Source organism: Pelodiscus sinensis, chromosome 6, assembly GCF_052426305.1.
Source record: "Pelodiscus sinensis isolate ZL-2025 chromosome 6, ASM5242630v1, whole genome shotgun sequence".
Classification (NCBI taxonomy): domain Eukaryota; kingdom Metazoa; phylum Chordata; order Testudines; family Trionychidae; genus Pelodiscus; species Pelodiscus sinensis.
The window spans coordinates 27,759,755-27,786,686 of record NC_143057.1 but is presented as its reverse complement, the minus strand read 5'-3'; the positions used below and the strand labels follow the sequence as shown (position 1 = coordinate 27,786,686).

Below are 26,932 nucleotides of genomic sequence, written 5' to 3'. Positions count from 1 at the left end.
CTCCACAGTTAGTTCCATCTGCCTGCCTCCTAACCTCAGGTCCAGCTCCTTAAGGTAATTCTGTAGGGCAGGGTATTTTCACTGACTGATGGTGCACAGACATCAGTATATTTATACATAGAGAGGTATATGGTTCCAGCCACCCTTTAAGATGAAGAGTTAGATTTTCAAAGGAGTCAATGAGAATTCAAGGGGCTTAATTCACCTTGCTCCTTCTACCACACCTCCTTTGAAAATCCCAGATAATTTTGGTTCCCCATCTTTCTAGCTTATACTATAATTATATTTCGGTCTACAACATTTTATAAACTAGTGCACATCAGTGGTCAGTCAAAGCCAGCTAAACTTAGCTGTTAGTGCAGGGAAATCTGGTTTGTAAAATCCACATGACTGACTAGACCCTACATGCACCCTGGCTTTCATTCATATTTCAGATATAAGTGATGTTATTGCCATTTGTCATTAACATCACACTTATCGCCAGTGATACTTCATAACAGGAGTAGGTTGAAAAGTTTTGAATTAATTTAAGACTTAACATCTATTTCTGATTTTTTTTGCTTGAAACAATTTCTTTTCCTAAATAATATTTAAATCCAATTAATAATATCTGCCTCTTCATTTGTGTTGTTTTTACAAAAATGACATATTGACCCTGTGTCACCAGGCCTTATCATAACTAAATGCCTTTATAGCTACATGCATTTTCCAAAAGCTAATGGGCATAAACTAGTCCTGAAATTATTATTTCTGACCAAGCAAAATAACAGTTTATTCTGCTTGCATCAACTGGAAGAATCCAAGGTGAAATTTTGATTCAATTGAAGTCAATGGCAAAACACCCAATTATTTCAATGGAGCCTGAATTTCATCCACAGTTTCTAAAACTTTTTTTTTATCATTGGTACCTTTCATATTCATAATATCTGCCCAGTTAGTGGCCTTGTCTTACAAGGCAATGAATAAGAGAAGTGCTTTTCACCCTCTACCTCTGGCTTCAATCAGAACTGAAGGTTCATGGCACCTTGTAGGTTCATAGTAGACAAGTATGAATATAGTTTTCTTGACTAGTAGATTATAGAATTATTGCTGCAAATCCACCTGCTAGTGAGGTCTGTTTGGCTAACCTATTTCTGTAAAGCATTGGAGATGTTTAGAATATAGAGCTCCCTGTGCAACATCTCCCAAACCTAGGTATCTGAGGATTCAGTGAAGAACCCCTCCCCCACCCGCCCTCAATTCCCCTATCTCACCTCCATAAAGCACTAATAATTTGGTAGTTGGTAGTTTGGTTTAGAGGTTTGGTGAGTTTTCTTCTCTATTATACCCTTTATTTGTTTCATTTCTTTCTCAGGTTGGTCAGGGAAAGATTACATAATAGCAATGTAAAATTCTTATTTCCCCAGGCAGGAAAAAAACCCTTTAAGCATCAGAAATTGGATGAGTAAGCATGAAGTGCAGCCACTGCCTGCTTTTGATTTTCTTCCCCCTTCTCAAGAGTTCCTACATATATTGAAGATAATTGCAAAAGATATATCAAGGGCTTTAGTTCTTTATCAGAAATAATTTTCATTTTCCAGTCAATGCATATCTTATTTCTTCCACCATTAATTCTACAATGTGGTCTCAATTATATCAGTAAAAAAGTAGGAAACACCCCATCCTGACCCAAATATTTCTGAATTAATAAATGTTCTTTATCAAACTATTATACAGATTAATGCACCACAACTTGCAGAATGATTAAAATGACCCTTTGTTATGGGAATCAGCAGCACAGACCTGTAGAATTTTATTGCAAGAAAGTTCAATGTCATCCAGCACCCACAATGATCTGCTATCATTGCTGAATCTGACTGTGAATTTTGGAGGTTAAAATCGGGCAGTAATAGTAAATCAATTTTCCATTACTGAATGGGTCTTTCCAGGGAAATTGTATTGTTTAACTACATTTGATGTCAACTAGGACTGTGACAAACACGGATCGTCTTTACAGCCTCCTCTTTTAAAGGGAAGACATTAATAGTTCAAGCAGGTGGTCTCAAGTTTGATCATGGTCTGATCAAATCAGAAAGATGACAATCCTGTAAACTGGTGAAAAACTGATTAAAATAATGAAGAATATTTCAGCAGCAACAATGTCTTTTTCTGAATAATTTAGTAAGAACAATGAAGCCTTTTTCATTGTTTTCATGCTTTTTTCCTGCTGTTGCAGATAATTTTCTTTCCTGATCACTGACGCAATTAAAAACTGTCCTAGTTACTGGACACGGTTATTGAAAACACTTTCTTGACTTAACGTATGGCAGAAGCCCAGAATGAGGAATTACCTCTTGCTTTCCTTGCTTTTTGGAGTGCAGGTCAGAGAAAACATGTCTGAGCAGTGAGGGTCGGGACGAAGCGTTGTGACCACTTGCTAAATGAGCACTTTGTGATGGCTGTTCTATGGAGAAGCAATGGTATCTCTATTTCAAAATATTATTTAGCATGATTAAAGGAAAAAGGGAAAGTATATTGGCCTTGATCCAAAGCCTGTTGCAATCAATGGAAAGACTCCTAACAACTTCAGTGGACTTTGATTAAGCCCATAAGGAGAAAATTGGAAATTCTTTATCGGGAAGGTGTGGGGATTTTATCTGCACCAATTACAATGGCAATGTGTGTGGCCTCAAACACTAGACAGATATAAAAATATTATTATTAATAAAGATACCTAGCTCCCATATGGTGCTTTTCATTTAGAAAGCCTAGAGCATTTTACAAAAGTGATTAGTATCACTACCCTCAGTTTACAAACTGGGAAAATGAGAAGAGATTAGCTTTAAATTCATAAACCTTGCCTTGACTATATGCTAACATAGAAGGAATCTACCCTAGACTGGCTAGAAGTAATATTAGATCAAAAGAGATAAAGTATTTAGTTGGCTTTCCCCCTGAAATTAAGTGACTGTACTCTGTTTTAGGGAGTATGGATCTTATATTGCTAATTGGTGACACACGGTTGTTTTTCCTCTGCTGTTTCTAATTTCATAATAGAGAGAGAATGAAAAATACTGCAGTACTAATTAGCAGTATTGCAGTATGTGAGAAACAGGTAAAAAGACCACAAGTTAAGTCAAATGTTAAACAGCATCACAAATTTCAATTTAGCATTTGTTATATCCATAGCAAACAGCCCACTAATGAACCCGACCTTTATTTGAATTCATATCAGTGGTGATTAAGCTTTTGCTGACACCTCATTTCACCTTATATGCTTTTGCTTTATGCTTTACAATTGGCAAATAATAAAATATTTATACCACAGATCAGACATTTTGTGTGTTTTATTGAAACTTAATGTCTTTAATGTCTTTTGTTTTAAGTAATTAGATTTTTTATTCTGTCCACAGAGGGTAACTCAATCCACAGATAAAATATCTAGACAATTAAACTTGCTGAGATCAGTGCATTATTGGGATGCAATCATTAAAATATTTGAATTAACAAAATAAAAACAGAAAGTCAAAATAGAAATATCATACCTCATCTAATTCCATTTCATCTGGACTTTCCCATGGCTTGATAAACTTTCCATGAGACTTCTTCAAAGGCACAATTACTATATAATAACCTCTGTAAAGGAAGTAATAGATAACAAACAGTAAGATCTAAATCAATTGAGTGGGTCAAAAGAGTTGGTTGTAAGCTTAAAGACAAACTTCTCTCTCTCTCAAGAGAGAGAACTGTGCAAAATTAAAGGGAAATTTTGTACAGGGAATGTTGCAAAAATCTCCCAAATATAACTGCAAAATGGTTCTTTGTATGCCACAGATTCTCTTTCAAATAAACAGATGATGAATTCTACTGTGCAGCATTTGACAAACAAATGGCACTAATTACCTGCTTTTTCATCTAAACACATAAATATTTATATGAAACTATAATTAAAATATTTTATAATGCCTACATGGTTGACTGCAGTTTATTATCTCATTTTAAATGTAACAGACATGGGACACTTGTGCCCTGTCAACATTCTAAGTGTATAGAAACCAATAAGCTGAAACCTATTGCTGGATTTTTCAAGAACCCATTTACCATCACACTCCTCTTCTAATTTTCACATATAATAAGAATGAAATGATAACATTATGTATTTGTTGTTCCTGTTACTATTATACTATAGCATTATATAGATATAATACAAAACTGGTCAATAATTTATAGCTAGTAGTAAAGGATATGTAAGTGTGAAAAATACAGATAACTGAGAATTAAAAAAAAAAGTATTATATATCTACCATGGGCAAGGGTATGCATGTGTGTGTGTACTAAGAATTCAGAAAACATTAAACACATATATACCCCTGAGAATTAAGACATATGCTATAATAGACAGATAGATAGATATAGATAAACAGATAGGCAGGCACACACACTTTATTGCCATAAATTATCTGTCTATCATATAGTTCATTAGCATGCAAAAGGTAACCCCAGCATTTGGCTTTCTTCGTAGTCAAGATTTTAAAGCAAAACACACTTCTAATTTGCAAGTCAAATAGTCCCCTGAAAAACACCCTCTTCTTCTCTCCCATAGAGAGCTTTCAGCATATGATATTTTTTAATATAACTGAGATAGGGCAGATTGTCTCCTCATTTTCTCACGCCAAACCAAAGTATATGTCAGATTGATGACAATAGATATAAAATATTTTCTGGATAAAAATGAGTTATTCTTTGTTTCAGTATCAGAGAGAACAGAAGAGAGTAGTTGCCTTCCTTTGACCCAACAATGACAGACCTCATATTCTAGATACCTTCGTGTCTTCTGTTAGTGACTAGTAACAGAAGATAAGGCTGATGGACCATTGATAATCTTCACCTAATCTGTCCTGTCATTTTTATGGTTTCTTATCAATTTTTCTTTGTCACAGTGGCTGTTCATTTCATTCCAGGCTAGGAATACAATTGAACAGTCTCCTTTGAAGCAATTAGCGAGGATGTATTTTAAAGAACCATCCTTCTCCACAGTTCCATAGAAAGAACTCAGTCTCAACCAGTCCATGAATTAACCATCGCAGGGCATCTATGGATGGCCCTTATGGCAGCATGTAACACTGGCCCCTTTTTAATGGGCTCTTCCTAATAAAACTCTCCCATAGATAGAAGAGTTCTATATCATAATATTTATTACCATACAAAATGCTTAAATGTATTAAAATTATTTAAAAACATACCAAGGGCTTAGTTTTCAAAGATCGTCCATAACTATAACTGATACTAAGAGGAAGGGATGATACTCTGCTCTCTAAGTACCACAGATCTGTGAACACTATTTGCCAGTCCAAGCCCAAAATTCTGTCCTAAATTTGTACAACAAAACATGTAGCATGGTGATCTAGACCAACTCTAACAGGTATTTGTCTAACCTGCTCTTAAAAATCTCCAGTGATATAAATTCCATAACCTCCCTAAGCAATATTGCATAGGGAAGTTGTGGAATCTCCATCATCAGAGATTTTTAAGAGCAAGGATAGTCTAGATGGTGCTTGGTCCTGCCATGAGTACAGGGGACTGGATTTGTTGACCTTTAGAGATTCCTTCAGTTCTGTGTTTAAGATGATTTTGAAGATCTATGAAGTCAGAAGATTTTGACAGGCTTAGTTACTCATAAACCTTTTTTTCCAAAAAATGTAAGGGTTGATTCTGCAAATAAGCTGGGTTCTTCAAGGTATCAGGCTTCGTATCTGTTGAAGGATTTAATGTGCTTTTGGATATGTGTGCTTAATCCACTGGGCTATAACTTGAAACAATGCAGCACCACCAGCAATAACGTGGGTAACCATAAGTTGTTCTGGAACTTCTGTAAGATTCAAACCAGGTTTTATAGTTCCCATAGTTCAGATTTGTACAGCTGTGGAGGAAGGCTTTGGAAATCTTTAACAGACCCTAGGAACGAATTCATATTTTCAATGCTGTCTTCAGAAGGAAAAGGGCTAAAACCTTACTGGAATAAAAATAAAAGCTGAGATTTGCCTCTGGTTTAGCAGGCCTCAAAGGCCAGCTCTACTCTCAATGCAGTGTGAGAGAAATTTAACACACTGTTTGAAATATAGTATAAGGAAAAAGAATAGAACTCCTTGTATGCCCTTCCAATGTCCATCATTCCTCTTCAGCACTTTCAGTGTTTTAAAAAATGTTGGTGCAGTATAGTTTCTTGGCTTTGATTTCCATCTTATGAGAGGCTATTTCCCTAATGGAATAGTATCAACTACCTAAATCAATAGATGCAGGTATTCAATTCAGATTATAGTGTTTATCCTCCTTTTCTATGGCTACCAACCTCTTTTTAAGGATTTTATTATTTTGAATAGATAGAATTGTACAGTTTTAAATTACACATCAAATTTTCGTGACCTTATTAATTTTTAAACACACATTTTGTGTTTAACCCAAATATTTTCCTTAACAATAGCTGTAGATGCTTGAAGCTTCTCTAGCTACAACCTTAACATGACTCCTAATTTCATGTGGTCAGTAATTATAGTAGCTGAAAAAGTGGTTTCCTCATAATTGAGACAAAATCAGCCGATAGTAAAACTTTGAACACTAATGTGTTCCACCTGAGTATGTGAACAAGTTAATTGGGGTACCACAGATTAAATGTATCATATGCATTGATTAATGAAATGCACCCATTAAACTATAACCATTAATTTCCCTTCATATTCGTGAATTTCTATCAAAGCATACTGTGCAAAGTACGTCTATCTTGTCTAACACTTTCTGTCATCCACAACCTTGATTAGCCAGTCAGACAGCTGCACACACAAGCGATGTAAAAGTGCAATACAGAACTATATACAAGGTTGGTTGCAGAATGACATTGTAATAGTCTATAAGGAATATTTACGTAGTTGTTGGGAGGGAGCAATGCCACATCTGTTGTTAGAACATAACACTTCATAACCGGGGCTCAAGTAACATACCAAACAGGCAAACTTAGTCAAGAGGAGATATAAAGCACTTTAAGGGAATGCTTAATTGTTTCTTTTCTTTGGGTTCTACCCTGAAAAGACCCAAACTTTGTATAAATCTCTACCTTTACTTAGGAGGGATTCATAAGCAGGCACAGCAACTTTCAGTCAGAAATAGTATTTTTGGTATGTACAAAAATTTTGGCAAAGTGCCAGAAATGCTTTACCTAAAGCAGCCTTGGATAAAAGATACTTGTTTAGCTCTGGATATGAATATTTTTGCACAGCTCTATTACACTATCTGCCCATTCCCATTACTGAACTCTGAAGAACAAAAGTTATGACCCCCAACATCTTTAAAAAATTATGCTGTCTCGAATAAATTGTCCCCATGTCCCATTAGTGTTAATCTAAAATGCACTACAGTGAAGCCATTAAACTCTTATCTTGCCTTTTGACTAATTAATATTACTGCAGGATTCTCTATATTTAGTAATCCTACCATATTAGGATGGACACTCATGCTAGCACAATGTTAATCACATACAAATGGCAACTGTAAAAAAGTTTAATGGTGACTACTGTGTACAAGATTGGTTCTTCTCTCTCAGACACTGCAGCTGTTACTACATCCTTGAGCACTAAGAATGCAAATTATATATAGCTGCTTTTAAGTTTTAAACAATTTTATTGTATGCAGCTTCGTTTCCCAATGAACATACTTTCTATCTGACGGAGAGCCCCGCGCCTAGTGAGAATGAATTTAGATGTCTTCTGTAATGGGGGAGTATCATAAAGGATCTAACAGACTGGGTTCCACAAGATACACATCCAGAAAAGGGTGGAAGTCTTGTGAGATTTGGAGCTATGATAGGAATCCTATGCTGAGGGCTACTTCTTGTTTGCTGATTACTAGGAATCAGTCCTTCCTTCCTCTCTTACTTAGGTTGCTAAAGGCTAAACTGATTAACTACTTAGCTGCTAAGGTCTAAGTTAGTCACTGCCTTTTCCCCATACCACAGACTTGCTATTTCTTTTACTTTCCCTGCAGCAAAATATTCAGATTCGTTAAAATATACCCTTTTATACCTTTTTGGCATTAACAAGAGTTAATTTTGGGATGATAGAAAATTCGCCATTCTCCTCAACTGCAGAACCATTACTCACTTTATATTCTCATTTGCAGGTACTTCAGGAAGTTCCACAGTTATCATCCCATCTAAATTGGTCTTCCCAATGAAGACTGGCTTGGTGCGCAGTACATCTGGTGCAGTCTTTGCTGTAACCCTATGCTGAAGACCTCCAGCACTGTTTCCCCTATTCGTCAGAACAAAGGAATATGATGTTTCTGGCTTCAAATTAGTTATAAGTTTCTGAGTGGCTCGACCATCCACCTCAACGACCATTTTCCCATCATCGTAAAGGATCTAAATAGATACAAAAATTCAAGGCCTTTTAGTCACTGGAAGGAACAAAAAGTTGTAAAATATAAAAAGTTGGTACTGACACACTGAAAACATAGATGAACCCAGACATTAGTTTAAAATGGTAATCATAAGCATTTTATGGTCTAAAATGTCACTGATGACAGCATGTTAATCTAGTTCTCTATTTTAAATTATTATTTTCCCTGGAAAAAAAGTGACCTCTATGACAGTGCATGTGGTATTAGACCTGTATTTGTTATCATGTGTAAAATTCTTATGATGCTGATACAAATGAGCTGAGCATTTAATATGATGTTTACATCAAGGATGTTCTGCAGACTTCCATTTATTGTAGATCTACCCATCCTTAAAGGTTCCTTGTTTTCTGAACCAGTTTTCATAATCACAGACATTCACAATTATTGTTCTCTGATGACTTTCCCCACTGGTGGGTAATATGTGCTTAATTGGCGCAGAAAAATTTATGGGCCAGGGTGCAACTTACAAAAATTTGTCTGACTGTATTATAAATAGTTGGAAGAAATAGTAAGAAACCAGGTAGGCTTCTTTTTTAGGGCAAAGGTCAAACATTGTGTTACATGCACTGCAGAGCAGAAGCTCCAAAGGAAAATTAATATTTGTCTTCCACTGTTTAGGAAGACCAGTTGCACTGAACTATAAACAAAGAGTACACAGTATGTGTAATAGCTAATATCAGTCAGTGTTTGGAATGCTGCCACTGCACTAATGATAAGGTGGAAACTTCACATTGCCTAAGAATTGATTTTAACTGGTTGGGTCAATATTGCTGATCAGCATACACATTTAAAAACAGCAGAAGCAAAATTAAACAAACAAATAAATAAATAAATAAAATCCACATGCTTAGTAAACTGCCTAACCTGCTGAACTATATCCTCCAATTTTATCCTTGATGTCTTACAAATTAGAAAACAACTTACTTTGAAAGGCATGGCAGAATTGTAATTCTCTGGAATCTCCCAAGATAGCAACACGGACGTCTTCATTACTGCTTTTACATGAAAATTTTTTGCGAACACTGCTGGAAAAGGAAAAACAATGTATTTAAACTACATCTTGAACCTTAGTGCCTGTTGCTTTTCTGCCACTACCTATAAGCTGGGGCTATTAGCTTTCCATTAAGAACAAAAAGAAATGTAATTGTTGGTCTTGCTTAAGACAATCATTTTAATACGTCATCCTTACAAAGTAATTTCATCTAAAACCATCTCAGTATGTTATATTTTTCCTTACCTGCAAATACTGTGCAGATGTTAGCCAGACTTGCTTGACATGGGATAACTGGATTCTAAGGTATCCAAAACATATTAAGATTTACATACTTTACCTTTTGTGTTGGTCGAACCTATTTACATGAATGGGCAGGTCAGTTTATTTATAGCTTCAAAAACACTGATATCCAAAGACCGACATTCCTTTAAAGGACAACGCCATAAGCAGACAAATCCTACCTTGATCCACAGGCAGTGTCCTGAACTGGACACTTGGACTATATGGACCGGGCCCTTTGCTCGTGTGGGCACGTACTTTTACATCATATGTAGTATCTGGTTTTAAGCCAGAAAGTGTCATAGTGGTATCGGCGGGAACAATGGGGAGCTCAATTGGGTGGTGTGCAACATTGATATCTCTGTATAGCAGGGTGTATTTGGTGATAATGCCATTTCGTTCGGCTAAGACTGGTGGCTGCCAAGTTAATTGGACCGACGTAGAGGTGGAGCTTTCTGAATGGAGGCTCTGAGGGAATCCACTGGGTACCTCTTCAGGAACAGAAATCTCTTTTACCATCTCCTCCCCGTAACCCACTTTATTTCTAGCAGAAAGCCTGAAGAGATAAGAAGCTCCTTTGTGAATATCTGTAGCTGTGAAGTGGTCTTCTTTCTCTGAGAACTCCAGCGTCGTAAACATATCCAAGTCTTTGCGGCCAAACTTCAGGCGGTAACCCTGCAGGGGGCCAAAGGTATCGACAGGAGGGTGCCACTGAATAAGAGCCGTGTTCATCTGTGTGTGGCTTATCACAAGCCGAGGTTTCCCTGGAACTGTAGCACAATGTTATTTAATGATGATAAATATAAATGTAAATCTGCATTTAATTATTTACACTTTTAAAATAGGAATACAGCTGTATTTGTTTTTCCCTCATTCTTTGTTCCTCAAATAACTATCTTATAAATGTTCAGAAATAACCTCTTTCTTCAGCACTATTCAGCCATACAGTATAATAGACTTGGATAGCTAAGCTAGCCATTATTTGTTGCTCTCCCCACCATTTTCCAACTACAGAGAAAAACATGAACATTCAGGGATACAGAACATATGAACACAAGTAAGGTAAAACTTCCAAACAGAAACTACCCATCTAATAATAACTGCTTGTGAAAAGGAGTGTTGTCATAAGCATTCATTAAGTTAATCAAGGGGAAAACATTTCCATTTCTGAAAGCGAAAAAAATGAAGAAATTATATGGCTGATTATGGCTAATGTATCTATGACCGTTTTGTCAGGGGTAAGGGAGAGAAAAGAACACATCTATGGTAGAAGATAAGTCAGCTGGATCTTCTTCTTAGCAGTCTTAGCACACCACCACAAGGAATCCTATCTACTTATCGTAGGTACTTCTCTTGCAATCGTTTTTGTATTTATCATTTCAATATCTCTGTGAGATTGGGAAGTAATATTATCTTCTTTTTATAGAGGCGGAACTGAGATACAAACAAACCAAATGACTTGTTTAAGGTCACACAGACTGGACTTCCCACAGGAGGGGGGGGGGGGAAGGAGAGGGCAAATGGGGCAGTTGATCACCTGGGGCCCGGTGATTCAAAGGGATGTCTAGACTACATGCCTCTGCCAACAGAGGTATGTATATTAGACATACCAACATAGTCAATGAAGCGGGGATTTAAATATCCCTCGCTTCATTAGAATAAAAATGGCCACCGTGTTATGCTGGCTCAACTGTTTGTCGCCACAAACCGGTAGTCAAGATGGGGATTGGTCGACAATTAAAGCCTTTGCCGACCGATCTGTTATGCCTCGTGAAACGAGGTTTACAGGATCAGTCGGCAAAGGCTTTCCTTGTCGACGGATCCCTGTCTTGACTGCCAGTTTGTGATGACAATCAGCTGAGCCGGCACAATGCGGCAGCAATTTTTATTCTAATGAAGTGGAGGATATTTAAATCCCCGCTTCATTGACTATGTCGGTATGTCTAATTTATATGCCTCTGTTGGCAGAGGCATGTAGTCTAGACATAACCTAAAAGGCCTGGGGCTCTTGGCCACAGCTACCGTGGCAGTAGCAGTGCTGTACCATATGTTCCAGGCAGTTTTAAGGGTTAGGAGGGTCCTGGCATGGCATATTCTGGGCAACACTGAGGGCTGGTTGCTCCAGCCCTTCCCCTTCAGCCCAAGGCACCACCCCTTCTGGGAGCCTGGAGACAGGTCCTTCTCCCCGCCATGCATTTTGCCCAGGGCCAACTATGACTGTGAATTTGCCTATGCACAGGAAATCTATGGCGAAGGAGGTATTTGACAATGAAATGCCACGGGGCCATTCTTCCTCTTAGTTTCTGCTTATCAGCCCTTCATTTATATGTGTTTGAATTCCATGTAGACTACAAGCACCAGTTGCAAAGCTTTCCACTCTTAAGCAGCATATTATATATATGAAAACAGTTCACAACAGGAATGTCAGCTGATGCACAAGAAAAAGATGGTGCTGAGAGATGGAGAGCAGATAAAGAGAAAATGGGCTTGAGAAAAAGCACTCAACTGCATTTAAGTGGTGTAAATACAATGAAAATGGATGCAAAGGATAAAGGTGGTATTGGACAGTGACAACGCGTCAGGCTTTCCCCCGATCCTGCACCCCCCTAGCAGCCAGAACAGACTCCACTAGCCAGTAGAATAGACGGGGTTTATTGCTTCTCCAGGATACAGCACAGCATAGATGTTATGTGGCTACAGGAGTCAGGACCAGGATGCTTCAGACCCCTTGGGTTAGGGGGTCCATCACCCCCCCCCCCCAACCCTCAACACCCAGTTTAGTCTGTTTCCTTCATGTTCTCTAGTCAGAAACTGACCCATCCCCCAACACTCACTACCTTTGTTCCATCCCTTCCCTTAACCGGTAGGACCAGTTCAGTCACTGTCATGGGGGCCCTCAAGGCAGCCCCCGCTGGGAAGTGCTTATAGACAGAGGGCAGTAGGGGTCATCCACAGCCCACAGCCCACAGCCCACGCATAGCAACCAGCAACTTACTGACACTACATCACATTGGCAATAAGGAGCTATTAGCTTATATTGATCCAAGTCTGACATTCAATGTTATGAATTGGAGAAATGTGAGGGTATGTCTACACTACCACCCTAGGTAGTACCATCCTAGCTTGAACTAGGGTGGCAGTGTAGACATACCCTAAAAGAATAACTTATGGGTAGAATTCATTGACCAAATTTTCACAACAAAAAAAAAGACAAACTTTTTTTTAAATCTCTTTCTCAACTGTGTATTTCAGTTCTCACGATCATAATCAATTTGCTCTATTTGCCAAAAATGTATTAATATGTCTATATTTTACTACATGTAAGGCCAAAATATTTATATTTATATTTCCTGGGAAATTTGTATCTATTTACTATTTTTGCCTTTAAAAATCTTCTCCTAATTGGGTAAAGGTAAGCATCTGAATCCATATTTAGGCACCCAAGTAAATGGCCCAATTTTCAGAGGTGATAAGCATTCACAATTAAGTTAGTTGGGACTAAGGGAAAATGGTATCACCGAAAACTAGACCACTCTGGAGCTTAAATATGGATTTAAATCCTGATCCAACAACTGTGTCACCACAGTACTCTTGTGTCTTCATGGAGGTTTCATTTATTGGCGATCCATGAAGAAGATGGGTTTGCACAAGTAAATGCAGCTGATGCACTAGGGCTTTAGGTTTTTATCTTTAAACACAAAATTGTGAACATTTTTAACTTTTATAATTACATTTATCTTTCCCTGAAATGCTGAAAAATTATCAGATTTTAAAATAAATAATTAGAATTATTAATTTGATTTTAAAATTAAATCATTAGAACTACTGATAATAAACCTAAACTGAATTTAACACTAGCGAACAAGGATGTCATTTCTTGGGAAAGATTCTGCAAACAATAAGCTCTTTTTCCATTACTCTTTTCATAAATCTTGGCCATTGTCTATAACATAACTGGAAATGTAGTTTATTTGTACAGCCATTTACAACAGAATCTTCATTTTTAAAGCCTACTTCGTGTCCAAATAGGAACCCAAACTCTTTATACAATTTCTCCCTACTTTCTATAGTGTGAAATATATGTCTCTGAATAGTTCTGACCTTTCCCCACCGAGGGATACAAGTCAGCCATGGAGCAGAGAAAAGTTGTGTATGGTACTGCAGGTCATATTTTTCAATGTATTATAACTATTATTGAAGCCAATGGAGCATAAGCAAGAGAAGAGCCCACAAAATAAGAATAATAACTCCTTCAGATTTTTAGAGGAGAGATTGCTAGAAGCTGTCACTAAATTATTTATGCTATAAATTGTTTTTATTCCTTTGGCAGCCCTCACATTTAAGACTATTTTTTTAAGTTTGATTGGTGGTGCCTACATAAAAGAGGTAAGAATTACAGCTATTTCTGGAGCAGAATAGATAAGTTAGCAATGCTTGTCTAACCATTACAAAAATAATTTTGAAAAGTAAAATTTAACTTATAGGCTGTGTCCAGACTCCATGCCTCCGTCGACGGAGGCATGTAGATTAGCCAGCTCGGAAGAGGGAAATGAAGCCGCGATTAAAATAATCGCGGCTTCATTTAAATTTAAATGGCTGCCCCGATCTGCCGATCAGCTGTTTGTCGGCAGATCGGGAGAGTCTGGACGCGATGCCCCGACAAAGAAGCCTTTCTTCATCGACACAGGTAAGCCTCGTGAAACCAGGTTTACCTGTGTCGATGAAGAAAGGCTTCTTTGTCGGGGCATCGCGTCCAGACTCTCCCGATCTGCCGACAAACAGCTGATCGGCAGATCGGGGCAGCCATTTAAATTTAAATGAAGCCGCGATTATTTTAATCGCGGCTTCATTTCCCTCTTCCGAGCTGGCTAATCTACATGCCTCCGTCGACGGAGGCATGGAGTCTGGACACAGCCATAGTGTCTAATGGCAAAAACAATACATGCCCATTATATCTTCATATATCATGTACTCTTGGTTATCCTCTTTAGTTAATAATTGAATTAATTTTTTAAAAATACAAACTTTTTTTCTAGTTTCTTTTTACTAGAAATCTTTAAGGCAACATTTTCCTAAAAGTATGCAAGTGTCATTACTTATTTTTTTTATAATCCTACTGGTGAGAATGCAAAATTTTGTCAGGACTTTCAGGAACGACAGTTTCCCAGTGATTGTACTAGACAATAGAGACCGACTTCAACCAATAATCTCTGGTTAAGTATAAATGAAATTCATGTACTGTGGCAAACCTCTGGCCATGCCCTGAGGGTCCTGCGCTTCCTGGAGGTAACTGTTTACCTCAGAAGCTTACTGTGACCCTCCACACCCACTTTTGCCCTTTACTAGAGGCAAATGTCAAAATTTACTAAGCCATTCTCATTATAGGCTAGTCCATAGTTTGGGGTAAAATCCCTCCATATTCCTGCCTTTGGGCAGACTCTGTAATGGTGTCAGGAGGGTTGGGGGAAACCTGAGCCCACCCACTACTCTGGGACTGTAAGGTAATGGCAACTCTCAGCATTTTCTTCTCTCCCAGTCTTGCAGCCTTTCCCCGGGCCACCCCAAACAATCCCTCTCCGTACCTTCTTCCTAGTACTTGAACAATCCTTCCTGCTCCTCCACAGCACTCTGTTATACTCTCAGTCCTTCACTCTTTCAGTGTAGCTCCTCTCTCTCAGTCCTTGGCCTTCTCTCTTGCTCCTCCTGAGAGGAAGCCTTTTAAATTGGTGCAGGTTGCCCTGATTAGTCTACTATTTCAGGCAAGTTTTTAATTGGCCCCTGCTGCCTGCCTGCTTTGATTATGTGGTGGTAGTGCCTGGCCAATTCACTTAGGGATCAGAAAACTATTCATCCAGTTTCCTGTATATTTGTCCTCCAGGAGCTACTGTGGCCAGCTGCCCTGGGTCTGTCACAGAACTTATGAAGAGGACATTCTCTGAATTTCTATGGAATTGCATCTTCATATCCATCCAGCAGGATATCGCTAAAACACCAAGTTACCTTACAACCAAGTCCAAACTGGGAATCTAAAATATGAGGGACTTGGGCTGGTATGATGAGATGCTGCAAATACTGCATCACAGGGTCCCCCAGAAGCAACAGCACTGTGTCAAACTCGCCGTTCACCATATACAGTGTATGATATAAGGCTCACCTTCTATCCAGGCTTTTTGTTGGTAATATAAATTTTGGACCTGATTTTCCTCTCAATAAAAACAGTATTACAGTTATATCAGTGATTTGCACTTGTGTGAATGAGCAGAGAATCAGGCCTGTTCAGAGCAAAGCTGATATATTTAGTATGTCATGAAAACCACAAAGCAAAAATGCAAAAGTTTGACACTCACAGCTTATTTATATTTTAATTTTCACAACATGTAGGGAGTGAGCAGAAGAACTGTGCATCACTCTCATCCCCTAGCTTGTGAGTATTCATGATCCTGGCAACTACTCACTCTGCTCTTACACTGTTGTAGTTACTTCTATACAGTCTCCCCTTTGATATGCTCCTAAATACCTTGCACTGCTTAAATTATATCACTCACACTTAGTAGGGATTGAAGCATGTTAGCAGGACCGTTACGTCTCAGGAGCAGCACAAATGGTAGGGGTGAAATAAAAGGAGCTTGCAGCACTGAGCACCAGGTGAGTTGGGGAAGAAGTGCAGAAGGATTGGGAAAGAGAATGAAGTAAAAGAGGGAGCAATGAGTCAGACAAAGCAAAAACAAACCAGAAACCAAAGAACAAGGAGTCTGACAAGAGCATAACTGTGAATATGGCAAGTGAAATTTGAGAAGAAATTACTTCCAGTTCTGTCCTGTGCTTCAGTTCCTTGGTAAGATAGTAACTGTACGGTACCTCACTTTAAACATTTGGGGTTAAACTTCCCCACTGGCATAAACTCACTGAAATGACAAATAGTTTAGCCTTTTAGGGTCCTTTGTTTATTTGATATGTGTAGTTTTATCCTAGTTATATATGGCAATATTTTGTGGTACATCAATATGAATTGTACAACAGGTTTGATACAATCAGTGAAATCTTAGTTATATGAGACCTTGCTAGACACTCTGTTGTCAAATCTTTTCTGAGAAGTGAAGAAAGATTGACAGCTAGTGTATGCAAATAATGAAGTGTGCAGTTAGAGAAATGTGCATTAGTATTGCTCTTTTGCAATTCATGAAAAACTGTAAAATACATAGTTGTAGAAACAATTAATAAGGCTGCCCACAAAGCTGAAGACATTTTTTCTAGGTACTAGAAAGGGTATTTTATTCATCTATCCATATATTAAACAAAAGAGCATCTGTCTGTCTGAGAGCCCATTTGTTCAAGCACTCCTCCTAAACTTTAAGAGCTAAGACCACCATATTTGGTATGTAGCTTCATCAGGGGCAGAGTTTCAGGAGCGGGATGTGTGTGGCCGGGGGTGGGGGGGGGGAAGGTAGCAGCTGTGTGCCCCGGAATGTGGCTAACTTTTCTTAACTGAAGGGAGTTCACCAATCTGGTGTGAGAGGCATGTACAGAATCCAAGTACTTTCCCTTCATTCCCTGATAGTCTGGGGGAAAGTGATGGAAAGCAAGCTGTGTCCTGGAGTGCACAGCTGGTGTCCCGCCTGCCATCCCAAAATTCCACCCTTGAGCTTCATCTTATATCAATTTAAAGCAAGGTCAAGGTTTGTTTGCACCAGGACAATAGGATATGCCTGGAACTTGACAGTTTTTCATAAAATAGAAAGAAGGGGGTCTGGTAGGAGGGTGTTATTGCATGGAATGACCACAAGTGGGCAACAAATACCCCAGCAGGAAGCCACTGGCTGGCAGCAGCCAACACCCCAGCCTGCCCCAGGGAGTAGCTTTTGGCCATTTCACAGCCCTTGCTGCTCCCGGACCTGCCCCAGGGAATGCAGGTGGATAGCTTCTGCAGCTCGCCTTGCCACTGAGCTTGTGCAATCCCTCTCCCCATTCCTGGGTCTCCTCTGTGCCTCCCACCACTGTCTGGCACTGGAAAGCAGCTGACAGCCCCTCCTCTGCTCTGGTCCAGCAGCCAAGGTGCACAGCCTCTCTCCCACCCCAGACCTGGGTAACGCCAGTTAAGTCTTCTAATGGAGAAATATTTAAATAATTTTACTTGTGACAGTAGCAAGTTTGAATAAAGACTTTATAGAAATATGATTGTTGATACTAAAAATGACTATAAGCCAGGAATCTGAATATGGTATGGAAAGTACATTCTTGAATGGAGACCTCAGTCAAATATCATTACCCTCTATCAACTGAGGTTAATGGAAGCTCACACTTGGCCAGTCTTCCCTGTATATAAATATAAACTATTTTTAAAATACTAAATAGATACAGTAAAACAGTTAATTATCACCAACTGATTTTTAACATAGCGAGTTTTCACTGGAAAATATATAGAGTCTGATTTTCCTCCCATGAACACTGTTTTAAAGAGATGTAATTGAACTGAATTTAACGAATATATCTCTTTTAAAGCAAGGGAAAATGAGAATAGCAAGTCAGGCTCTTAATTTGTTTTGTAGTAATTTTCGACAGTTCCTTTGTAGAAACACCCAATTAAATGAAAGCTGTCAGAAGTTGACAGGCCTCAAATTGGAATTATTAGATTTGCTTTGGTGTGTGAGTTTGGAAAAGTGCAAGTGCATCATTCCTCCATCTGCCTGCTCCATTCTTGTTAAAAGGCAGAATTTGAAATCTGTCTGTACATCTGAAGGCAGGGTCTGAAATCTGTCTGTAGTATGCTCATCATTCCCTTTTCTAAATGCCTATACAAGAATCTTCTCTACTACAGATATAAACCATAGCCAGGTCTAACACAGTGGATAGAGCAGCAAAATGTTAAGTTCCTGTTTGTGTGCTGGTAGGTGTGGATATTTACCAATTTGCCATGGCATCTAGTAGAGTAAAGGTACAAGACAAACTGTGTATTCTGTATAACAGCACACCAGTGATATAAGTCAGAGTAGTGGAATTTCATTACAACCTTTGTTGTGGAGAGTTTATAGATTTTTTTGACTACCTAGGGAGTTCTGTTTTGTTTTAATAAAGGAGTGGGACAGAAAATTTGGGTCTATCAATGTTGATATTGCTTTTCTATGATCAATGAAGACACCATCCACTGAAGATGGAAGTTTTGCTTGTGTCATTCCATATCCTACAACTATGGTTAGAGACTGGAATTAATTCGATTGATCAAAATAACATTGAAAGGAATGTGTTTATTATTGCTGGGAACTGAGTTTTGGAAAACACTGTGGGTCAAGTTTTGCTTTTCCTAAGGCAGAACCAAAAGGGGCCCAGGAATGAGTCGTGCTTTGTCTTAACTGGAAGAGTTCATTGGAGAGGGGGATCTAAATAAAATATATTCAGCATGTTAGTGATGAGAAGGGAAGGTACTGGGGAAGACAGAATGATTCACCTAGTCATTACATTTGAGATTTTCCTAAAGAATCTAGGAGAATATAGCTGTATTTTCCACTGAAATTACTTGAAGATGTGTATCTAAATCCACTAAACTTCTTTGAAAATTTTGGCATGGGTAGTTACAACATACAAACTTTTTGACTTCCCAGATTTACATAATCCATTGATTAGTGTTGTGATAGCTTATGATCATGTTAGAGAGCTGTTATACAGTAATTTATCCTGATAGGTATTTTTATGGCCATGTTTTAAAACTGAAGAAAATGAACATTTGTAAGGGAAGTAATAGTGCCATCTCTCCATTACTACAGGGAATTAAATTCTAAATGTCTAATTCCTCAAAAACTATTTTTGGGGAAGGGGAGAAGGGTGCTGTCCATTTGGAGAATACTTTTTGCTCCTGCTTCCTGCAGTCCACTTTGATTCTTTGGCATCTGTAAGAACAATCCTCATTTTGTCACTGACTGATTTTCCCCTTTCTTGCAAAATATATTGTGGGGTGGAGGAAAGAGAATAACTAACAGGAAGTTTATGGTTCAAACAGTATTTTTCTGCTACATCATAAATTTAGATAGGGACTAGGATGAGAACTGGTCCCATTTTTTGGTTCAAATCAAAAAAGTTCCATCTGCTCGCAAATCAAATTCTTCATAGATATACTTCACAGAATACTAGGACTGGAAGGGGCCTCGAGAGGTCATCGAGTCCAGTCCCCTGTCCTCATGGCAGGACCCAGTACTGTCTAGACCATCCCTGATAGACATTTATCTAACCTACTCTTAAATATCTCCACAGATGGAGATTCCACAACCTCCCTAGGCAATGTATTCCAGTGTTTAACCACCCTGACAGGAATTTTTTCGCAATGTTGAACCAAAACCTCCCTGGCTGCAATTTAAGCCCATTGCTTCTTGTTCTATCCTCAGAGGCCAGGAAGAACAATTTTCCTCCCTCCTCCTTGTGACACCCTTTTAGATACCTGAAAATTGTTATCATGTCCCATCTCAGTCTTCTTCTTTCCAAACTAAACAAGCTCAATTCTTTCAGCCTTCCTTCATAGGTCATGTTCTCTAAACCTTTAATCATTCTTGCTGCTCTTCTCTGGACCCTCTCCAATTTCTCCACATCTTCCTTGAAATGTGGCACCCAGAACTGGGCACAATATGCCAATTGAGGACTAATCAGCGCAGAGTAGAGCAGAAGAATGACTTCTCATGTCATGCTCACAATACAGCTGTTAATGCATCCTAGAATCATATCTGCTTTTTTGGCACCACACTGTTGACTCATATTTAGCTTGTGGTCCACTATAACCCTTAGATCCCTTCCTGCTGTACTCCTTCCTAGACTGTTACTTCCCATTCTGCATGTGTGAAACTGATTGTTCCTTCCTAAGTGAAGCACTCTGCATTTGTCCTTATTAAACTTCATCGGCTACGTCTACACTGGCCCCTTTTCCGGAAGGGGCATGTAAATTTCATGAATCGTCATAGGGAAATCCACGGGGGATTTAAATATCCCCCGCGGCATTTAAATAAAAATGTCCACCGCTTTTTTCCGGCTTTTAAAAAAGCCGGAAAAGAGCATCTACACTGGCCCCGATCCTCCGGAAAAAGTGCCCTTTGAAGTAGGAATAAGACCCTCCAGAAAAGGGCACTTTTTCCGGAGGATCGGGGCCAGTGTAGACGCTCTTTTCCGGCTTTTTTAAAAGCCGGAAAAAAGCGGCGGACATTTTTATTTAAATGCCGCGGGGGATATTTAAATCCCCCGCGGATTTCCCTACGACGATTCATGAAATTTACATGCCCCTTCCGGAAAAGGGGCCAGTGTAGACGTAGCCCATCCTGTTTACCTCAGACCATTTCTCCAGTTTTTCCAGATCATTTTGAACTATGACCCTGTCCTCCAAAGTGGTTGCAACCCCTCCCAACTTGGTATCGTCTGCAAACTTAATAAGCGTACTCTCTATGCAAATATCTAAATCATTGATGAAGATATTGAATAGAACCGGTCCCAAAACAGACTCCTGTGGAACCCCATTTGTTATACCTTTCCAGCAGGATTGTGAAACATTAATAACTATTCTCTGAGAACAGTTATCCAGCCACCCACCTTATAGTAGCCCCATCTAAGTTGTATTTGCCTAGTTTATTGATATGAATAACATGCGAGACTGTATCAAATGCCTTACTAAAGTCTAGGTATACCACGTCCACCACCTCTCCCCTATCCACAAAGCTCATTATACTATCAAAGAAAGCTATCAGATTGGTTTGACATGATTTGTTATTTACAAATCCATGCTGGCTGTTCACTATCACCTTATTATCTTCCAAGTGTTTGCGGATGAATTCCTTAATTACTTGCTCAATTATCTTTCCTGGCACAGAAGTTAAACTGACTGGTCTGTAGTTTCCTGGGTTGTTCTTATTTCCCTTTTTATAGATGAGCACTATATTTGCTCTTTTCATCTTCTGGAAGCTGTCCTGTCTCCCATGATTTTCCAAAGATGATAGCTAAAGGCTCAGATACCTCCTTTATCAGCTCCTTGAGTATTCTAGGATGCATTTCATCAGGCCCTGGAGACTTGCAGACATCTAACTTTTCTAAGTGATTTTTAAATTTTATCTTCTAAACCTAACCCCTTCCCACTAACATTCACTATGTTAGGCATTCCTCCTTCAGACTTCTCGGTGAAAACCGAAACAAAGAAGTAATTAAGCATCTCTGCCATTTCCAAGTTTCCTGTTACTGTTTCTCCCTCCTCACTGAGCAATTGGCCTACCCTGTCCTTGATCTTCCTCTTGCTTCTCATATATTTATAGAATGTCTTCTTTTTTCCCAAGTATCCTTCATTTGCACTAGGGAGTTTCCATATACCAGTTACTGCAAGTTGAGACACAGCCAATTCAGAGATGAAGGGATATCCAAGTATTACCTGCACCAGTAGTAGACACTAGTTTAGGCTTGCTACGTGCTCCGTCTCCTTTTGTTGTATAGGCTGTCACAGTGAGGGAGTATGTAGTTTCAGGCTGTAGTCCAGAAATTACCATTTCCTGAGATAAAATAAAACAAGAACATAATTGAAAATTAATTCTTCGTTAGGAAAGTACAGAATCATCTAGTCAATTGCTACATAGCATATAAAGGGCATACACTTTTGTGCTACCTGTAATGAAGATACACACTGAAGCAGATCAGAAGAATATTTTGCAAGTGTGACACACTGTAATGTAGCATGTTTCACTTTTTAACATAAAACAAACAGGGCATTTCTGAGTAGCATGTTTCAGATAGTTTTATATGGCTTATGGCCAAGGACTGTGTGTTGTGACCAGTGCAATAATCATCCTGAAATGCACTGTCTGGAGAGTCTTATTGCTATTGCAAATTTAATGCAAATATAAAAATCAGAAACACAGTTTGACCTGGCCAATATTGACAGATATAAAATCACTAGCAATAAGTCAGAGAGCTCCAGTTTTGTTCACACTTCTAAAGCTATTCCAAAGTACACTAGAAACACTATTTGACTTCATATAAATTTCACAACTACTTATATTTGTTACAGCACTCAGAGGGGTAGCCATGTTAGTCTGTAACTTTAAAAACAATGAATAGTCTGTTGCACCTTAGAGAATAACATAAATATATAGACTTCTAAGCTTTCATGGGTAAAAAAAAATCCCTTCATGAAGTGGGATTTACCCACAAAAGCTCATGATTCTACATATTTTTGTTAGTCTCTGAAGTGTCACAGCACTACTCGTTGCTATAGCACTGCTCGTCTAGGGATCTCAAAGTGCTTTACAAATTGTTAACTCCTTAAAATCTCAAAGAATCACCCAATCATCATTGAGAGAGCAAACCCCAGAGCTCTTGGGCAAAGTACAGGAGCCACAGAGGGGACAATTCCTAATCAATACAAAGAACAGGATGTAACAGATGCAAAAACAAGAGAGAACTTCTCTCTCTCTCTCTCTCTCTCTCTCTCACACACACACAATCTCAAATAAAAACATTTTTCTTGCTCTAAAGGCAGCAAGAGAAAGATATGCCTTGATATATCAATCCAGTTGATAAGCATTATTAGTCTATTACTGATTCATGGGTGAACAGAAAAGTCTGTTTATCCAAAGTCACACAGGTATCATGGCTTCCCTTTCTCCATTGTGACCACTAACTTGCCCTCCTACTCAATTCTGTGTGGCTGAGTGGACTTAAATTAATTTCAGAATTGATAAAGGAATGGCACATTTCAGTGTCAAGGATAAATGCAAGCACGTCATAAATCTGGTCCTATATTTTTGCTCACTTTTTAGCAGTACCAAAATTACACTGGAAACACTTGAATCGGAAACCCTGGGAAACAGGTTAAATATTTTGCTGGGCCAGGAAGGGCTCTGTAGGGCGTGTGCGTGAGGGGATGGAAGTGGGGGGGCATATCTGTTGTACCACTCCTAGGGGCACAGGTGACGTCACACGCCCCGTCATTCCCAGACACTGCCCCTGCCACTGTGGGAGCAGTGAGGAAAAGCCTCAGGGGAAGCAGGTTTGCATGCTGCCATTCCCCTAACTGGAGTGGAAGGGGAAGCGGCAGCGCACAGAGCTGCTTCCTCTTTTGCCTGCCATGGTCCATGCCGTGGGTGTTGCAGAGTTAGGGACATCCAGAGAACAGAGTAGGGATGTAAAATCCCCCGTTAATCAGTGAACTGTTTAAACCCTACATTCAACTGGTTAACTGATTAAACTGGATTCCACTCCTGTCTCCCCTCCCCTTCACTGGGCTGCTGGCTTCTCCTCCTATCTCCCCTCACTCTGGGAGGCCGGCAGAAGGAACCAGCATCACAGCACCTGGGAGGGCTTGCTCCTGCTCCCCTCTTGCCGCATGCTGCTGATCCCTGGAGGGCTGAAGCAGCCTTCTACCCATAGCCAGTTGTGGGTAGGGTGGCTGCTCCCGGGTACCAGTTCACCGTTCACATCCCTAGTATGGAGGTTCAAATGCATAGATAACAATAAAAAGGGATGGGTGAAATACTGGTTGAAACTCCATAATTAGGACTTCCCTAGTCCAGCAACACCTCTGGTCTGGCATCGACAGGATAACCCCATGGGAGCACTCATGGGAATAAGCCCAGTGGGATGGGGCCAGGAGCATTGCCAGTCTAACAGGCTGAGAGAGCAGAGCCTTGGGCAGCAGCAAAGCCAACGGGGAAGAGTGGAGCCCCTGGTTCCTGGGTGAGGGCTGCAGCAGACCACTGGGTGGAGGAAGGCTCTGGGGGAATCGTGAAGCCCTGGCCAGCAGCAGAGCTGCTGGGGAGAAAGCGAAGCTACTGGGGGGAGAGCAGAGCCCTAGGTGTCAGTGGAGCCATCTGGGAGAGAGTGGAGCCCCTGAATGCCAGGGGGAGAGTGGCACTCCAGGTGGAAGTGGAGTCACCGGGGGGAAATCTGAGCCCCAGGTGGCAGCAGAGCTGCTGGGGAGAAAGTGGAGCCCCTGGACACTGGGGGGGAGGGTAGATCCAGGAGAGTGGAGAGTGAAGCCCCAGGCAGCATTGGAGCTGCAGAGGAAAAAGTGGAGCTCCTGACTGCAGGGGGAAAGCAGAGCCCCTGCCGCATTGACCTCCCCTTGTTTGGAACCAGTCAGGTTCTGAGGGTGCTGGACCAGGGCAGTTCAACCTTAACTTCTAATAATAATGGAGAATGCCTATCTCATAGAGCTGGAAGGGACCTTGAAAGGTGATCGAGTCCAGTCCCCTGCCTTCACAGCAGGACCAAGTACTATCCCTGATGAATTTTTGCCCCAAATCCCTTAATGGCCTCCGCAAGGATTGAACTCACAACCCTGGGTTTAGGAGGCCAACGCTCAAACCACTGAGCTATCCCAATCTTTCAAAAGGCAATTACAAATGATGGTGACAACTTAAAACTATAAAAGCAAAACAAAGGATGGTTTTCCTTTAAATAATGATTAACACACTAGCCTCATTTGCAGGAAGTTGTATTCTACCATGTGCAAGGATAAATAAATGCATACACTAGGGTCTTTAAAAAAGGCAATTTGAATGTAATAAGCACATTACTTAGGCCATAAATGCCATGGGACATTTGGCTTCCTTGGTTCAACTGTGGAGTATACAAAATAGACGCATGTTGCAAACAAAAAAAAAGATGAATTTGCACTTCTGCTATTCACTGAGTACAACAAAACCTGAAGGGTGATGAACTACTACGCAAATCCAAACTATTTTGTTTTCTTTCTGTAATACTTTCTTTTAAAGCATAGTTCCTTTGGTTGCATTGCCAGGCAAAATTAGTTACAGCCAACAAAACCAACAAACACACAAAACAATTTTGTGCATTCCAGCACCATGCCAAACTCACAGAACAAAACAAAGCAGAAAAAACTGAGAAAAATTTCAATAGTATGTTAGTACATGCATTTATGCATATGACAAAAACAGTTACAAAATAGAAAGAGGTTAAAAAAAACACACACACTTTTTGTCTGACCAGTCAACAATTACTCACATGTTCAGCAGTATCATCATATTCCCACTGATTGAGAGTAAAGAATATTGGGGAAAAAAACAAAAGAAATGAAGAGAGGTTTGTAGCCTCATTGAGGCAATTTTGTTGTTCTTAGTAAAACAAAACAAAACAAATCCCCCAAATCCTCAAAGATTGGCTGGCAAAATCAGATATTATTTGGAACTCTGGGTAATTAAATTAGGATGGGCATTTTCAATTCCGTATTTATTCATGGAGTGGTGCTAATTTTTAAACTGTTCTTTCCTGGGGTAAAAGAACGGCATATTCCCTAATACTGAATGCTATTATTGCTCGGTCATATTTTATAACTATTAATGGAAGCCACCCATATAGAATAAATGGATGCCTGTTTTTTTAATCCTATAATACAAGGCAACATTAATTTTCATTTCAATTTCACCTGCCCAAATTATGTCAGTGCTTCTATTTTGATTCATAATTGGAACGTGTATACATATTTGAAATGGAGTAAAGAAACCCTATTACTACCATTTGGTTTTTCGTGAATGCACATGCAGGGAAATAAATGTGAGGGGATTAGAATGAACCAAGGGGGTACTAACAATTAAGAGCTGAATATTAAAGAAAACCTTCAAATGAGCAGGTTTGGCTTTGGCATGAATGATGTTTTGGTGCCAACATTGCACTCTTTCTCTAGTTCCATCTACTCCAGTTTAAAATGGAGTCAGACCTAGCCACACAGAGCTTGGAAGCAGATATCTGGGCAAGAGAATCATAGAACACTAGAACTAGAAAAGACCTCGAGAGGTCATGAAGTCCAGTCCCCTGCCTTCATGGCAGGACTCAGTATCATCTATACCATACGTGATAGATGTCTATCTAATCTACTCTTAAATATCTCCAGAGATGGAGATTCCACAACCTCCCTAGGCAACTCAAGGGCTTATTGTTTCCTTTCACTTAATTGCAAATTTTCAGTAAACCACAGGCATTTATGGTTCATTTTGTTTAAATTGTCAGAGCACAATATTTTGCCAAATAAACAAACACATACATATGCAAAACTATAAAATGGATCTCTTGAGAGCTGAGACAATGCTGTTTGTTTAGGTATGTCCACAAAACTGAAGGAACAAAAGACCTGTGCCTCCCTTCTCACATGCATAGGCATGTGCACGGGGCATGCCAAATGTTCCCAGGCACACCCTAATGTCTCGGGTCGGGTAGTGGCTGCTGGACGAGAGGGATTTGTGATGGGGCGCCACAGCCCCTCAC

The 26,932-nt window shown here is 39.5% G+C and overlaps 1 protein-coding gene across 21 annotated transcripts in view; it reads right to left on the bottom strand.

The window, feature by feature from the left end:
- PTPRD (protein tyrosine phosphatase receptor type D) overlaps positions 1-26,932 on the bottom strand; it is a 1,795,899-nt gene that overhangs the window by 126,690 nt on the left and 1,642,277 nt on the right. For 8 of the 21 annotated variants that reach the window (XM_075931585.2, XM_075931586.2, XM_075931588.2 and 5 more), the window contains 6 exons: positions 25,676-25,702; positions 22,086-22,203; positions 9,883-10,470; positions 9,352-9,452; positions 8,130-8,389; positions 3,525-3,615 (listed from right to left, as the gene is read on the bottom strand). In XM_075931585.2, coding sequence (XP_075787700.1) covers positions 3,525-3,615; positions 8,130-8,389; positions 9,352-9,452; positions 9,883-10,470; positions 22,086-22,203; positions 25,676-25,702 — 1,185 coding nt within the window. The remainder of the gene's footprint in view (positions 1-3,524; positions 3,616-8,129; positions 8,390-9,351; positions 9,453-9,882; positions 10,471-22,085; positions 22,204-25,675; positions 25,703-26,932) is intronic. The other 13 variants (XM_075931590.2, XM_075931596.2, XM_075931591.2 and 10 more) reach the window with 4 other exon arrangements.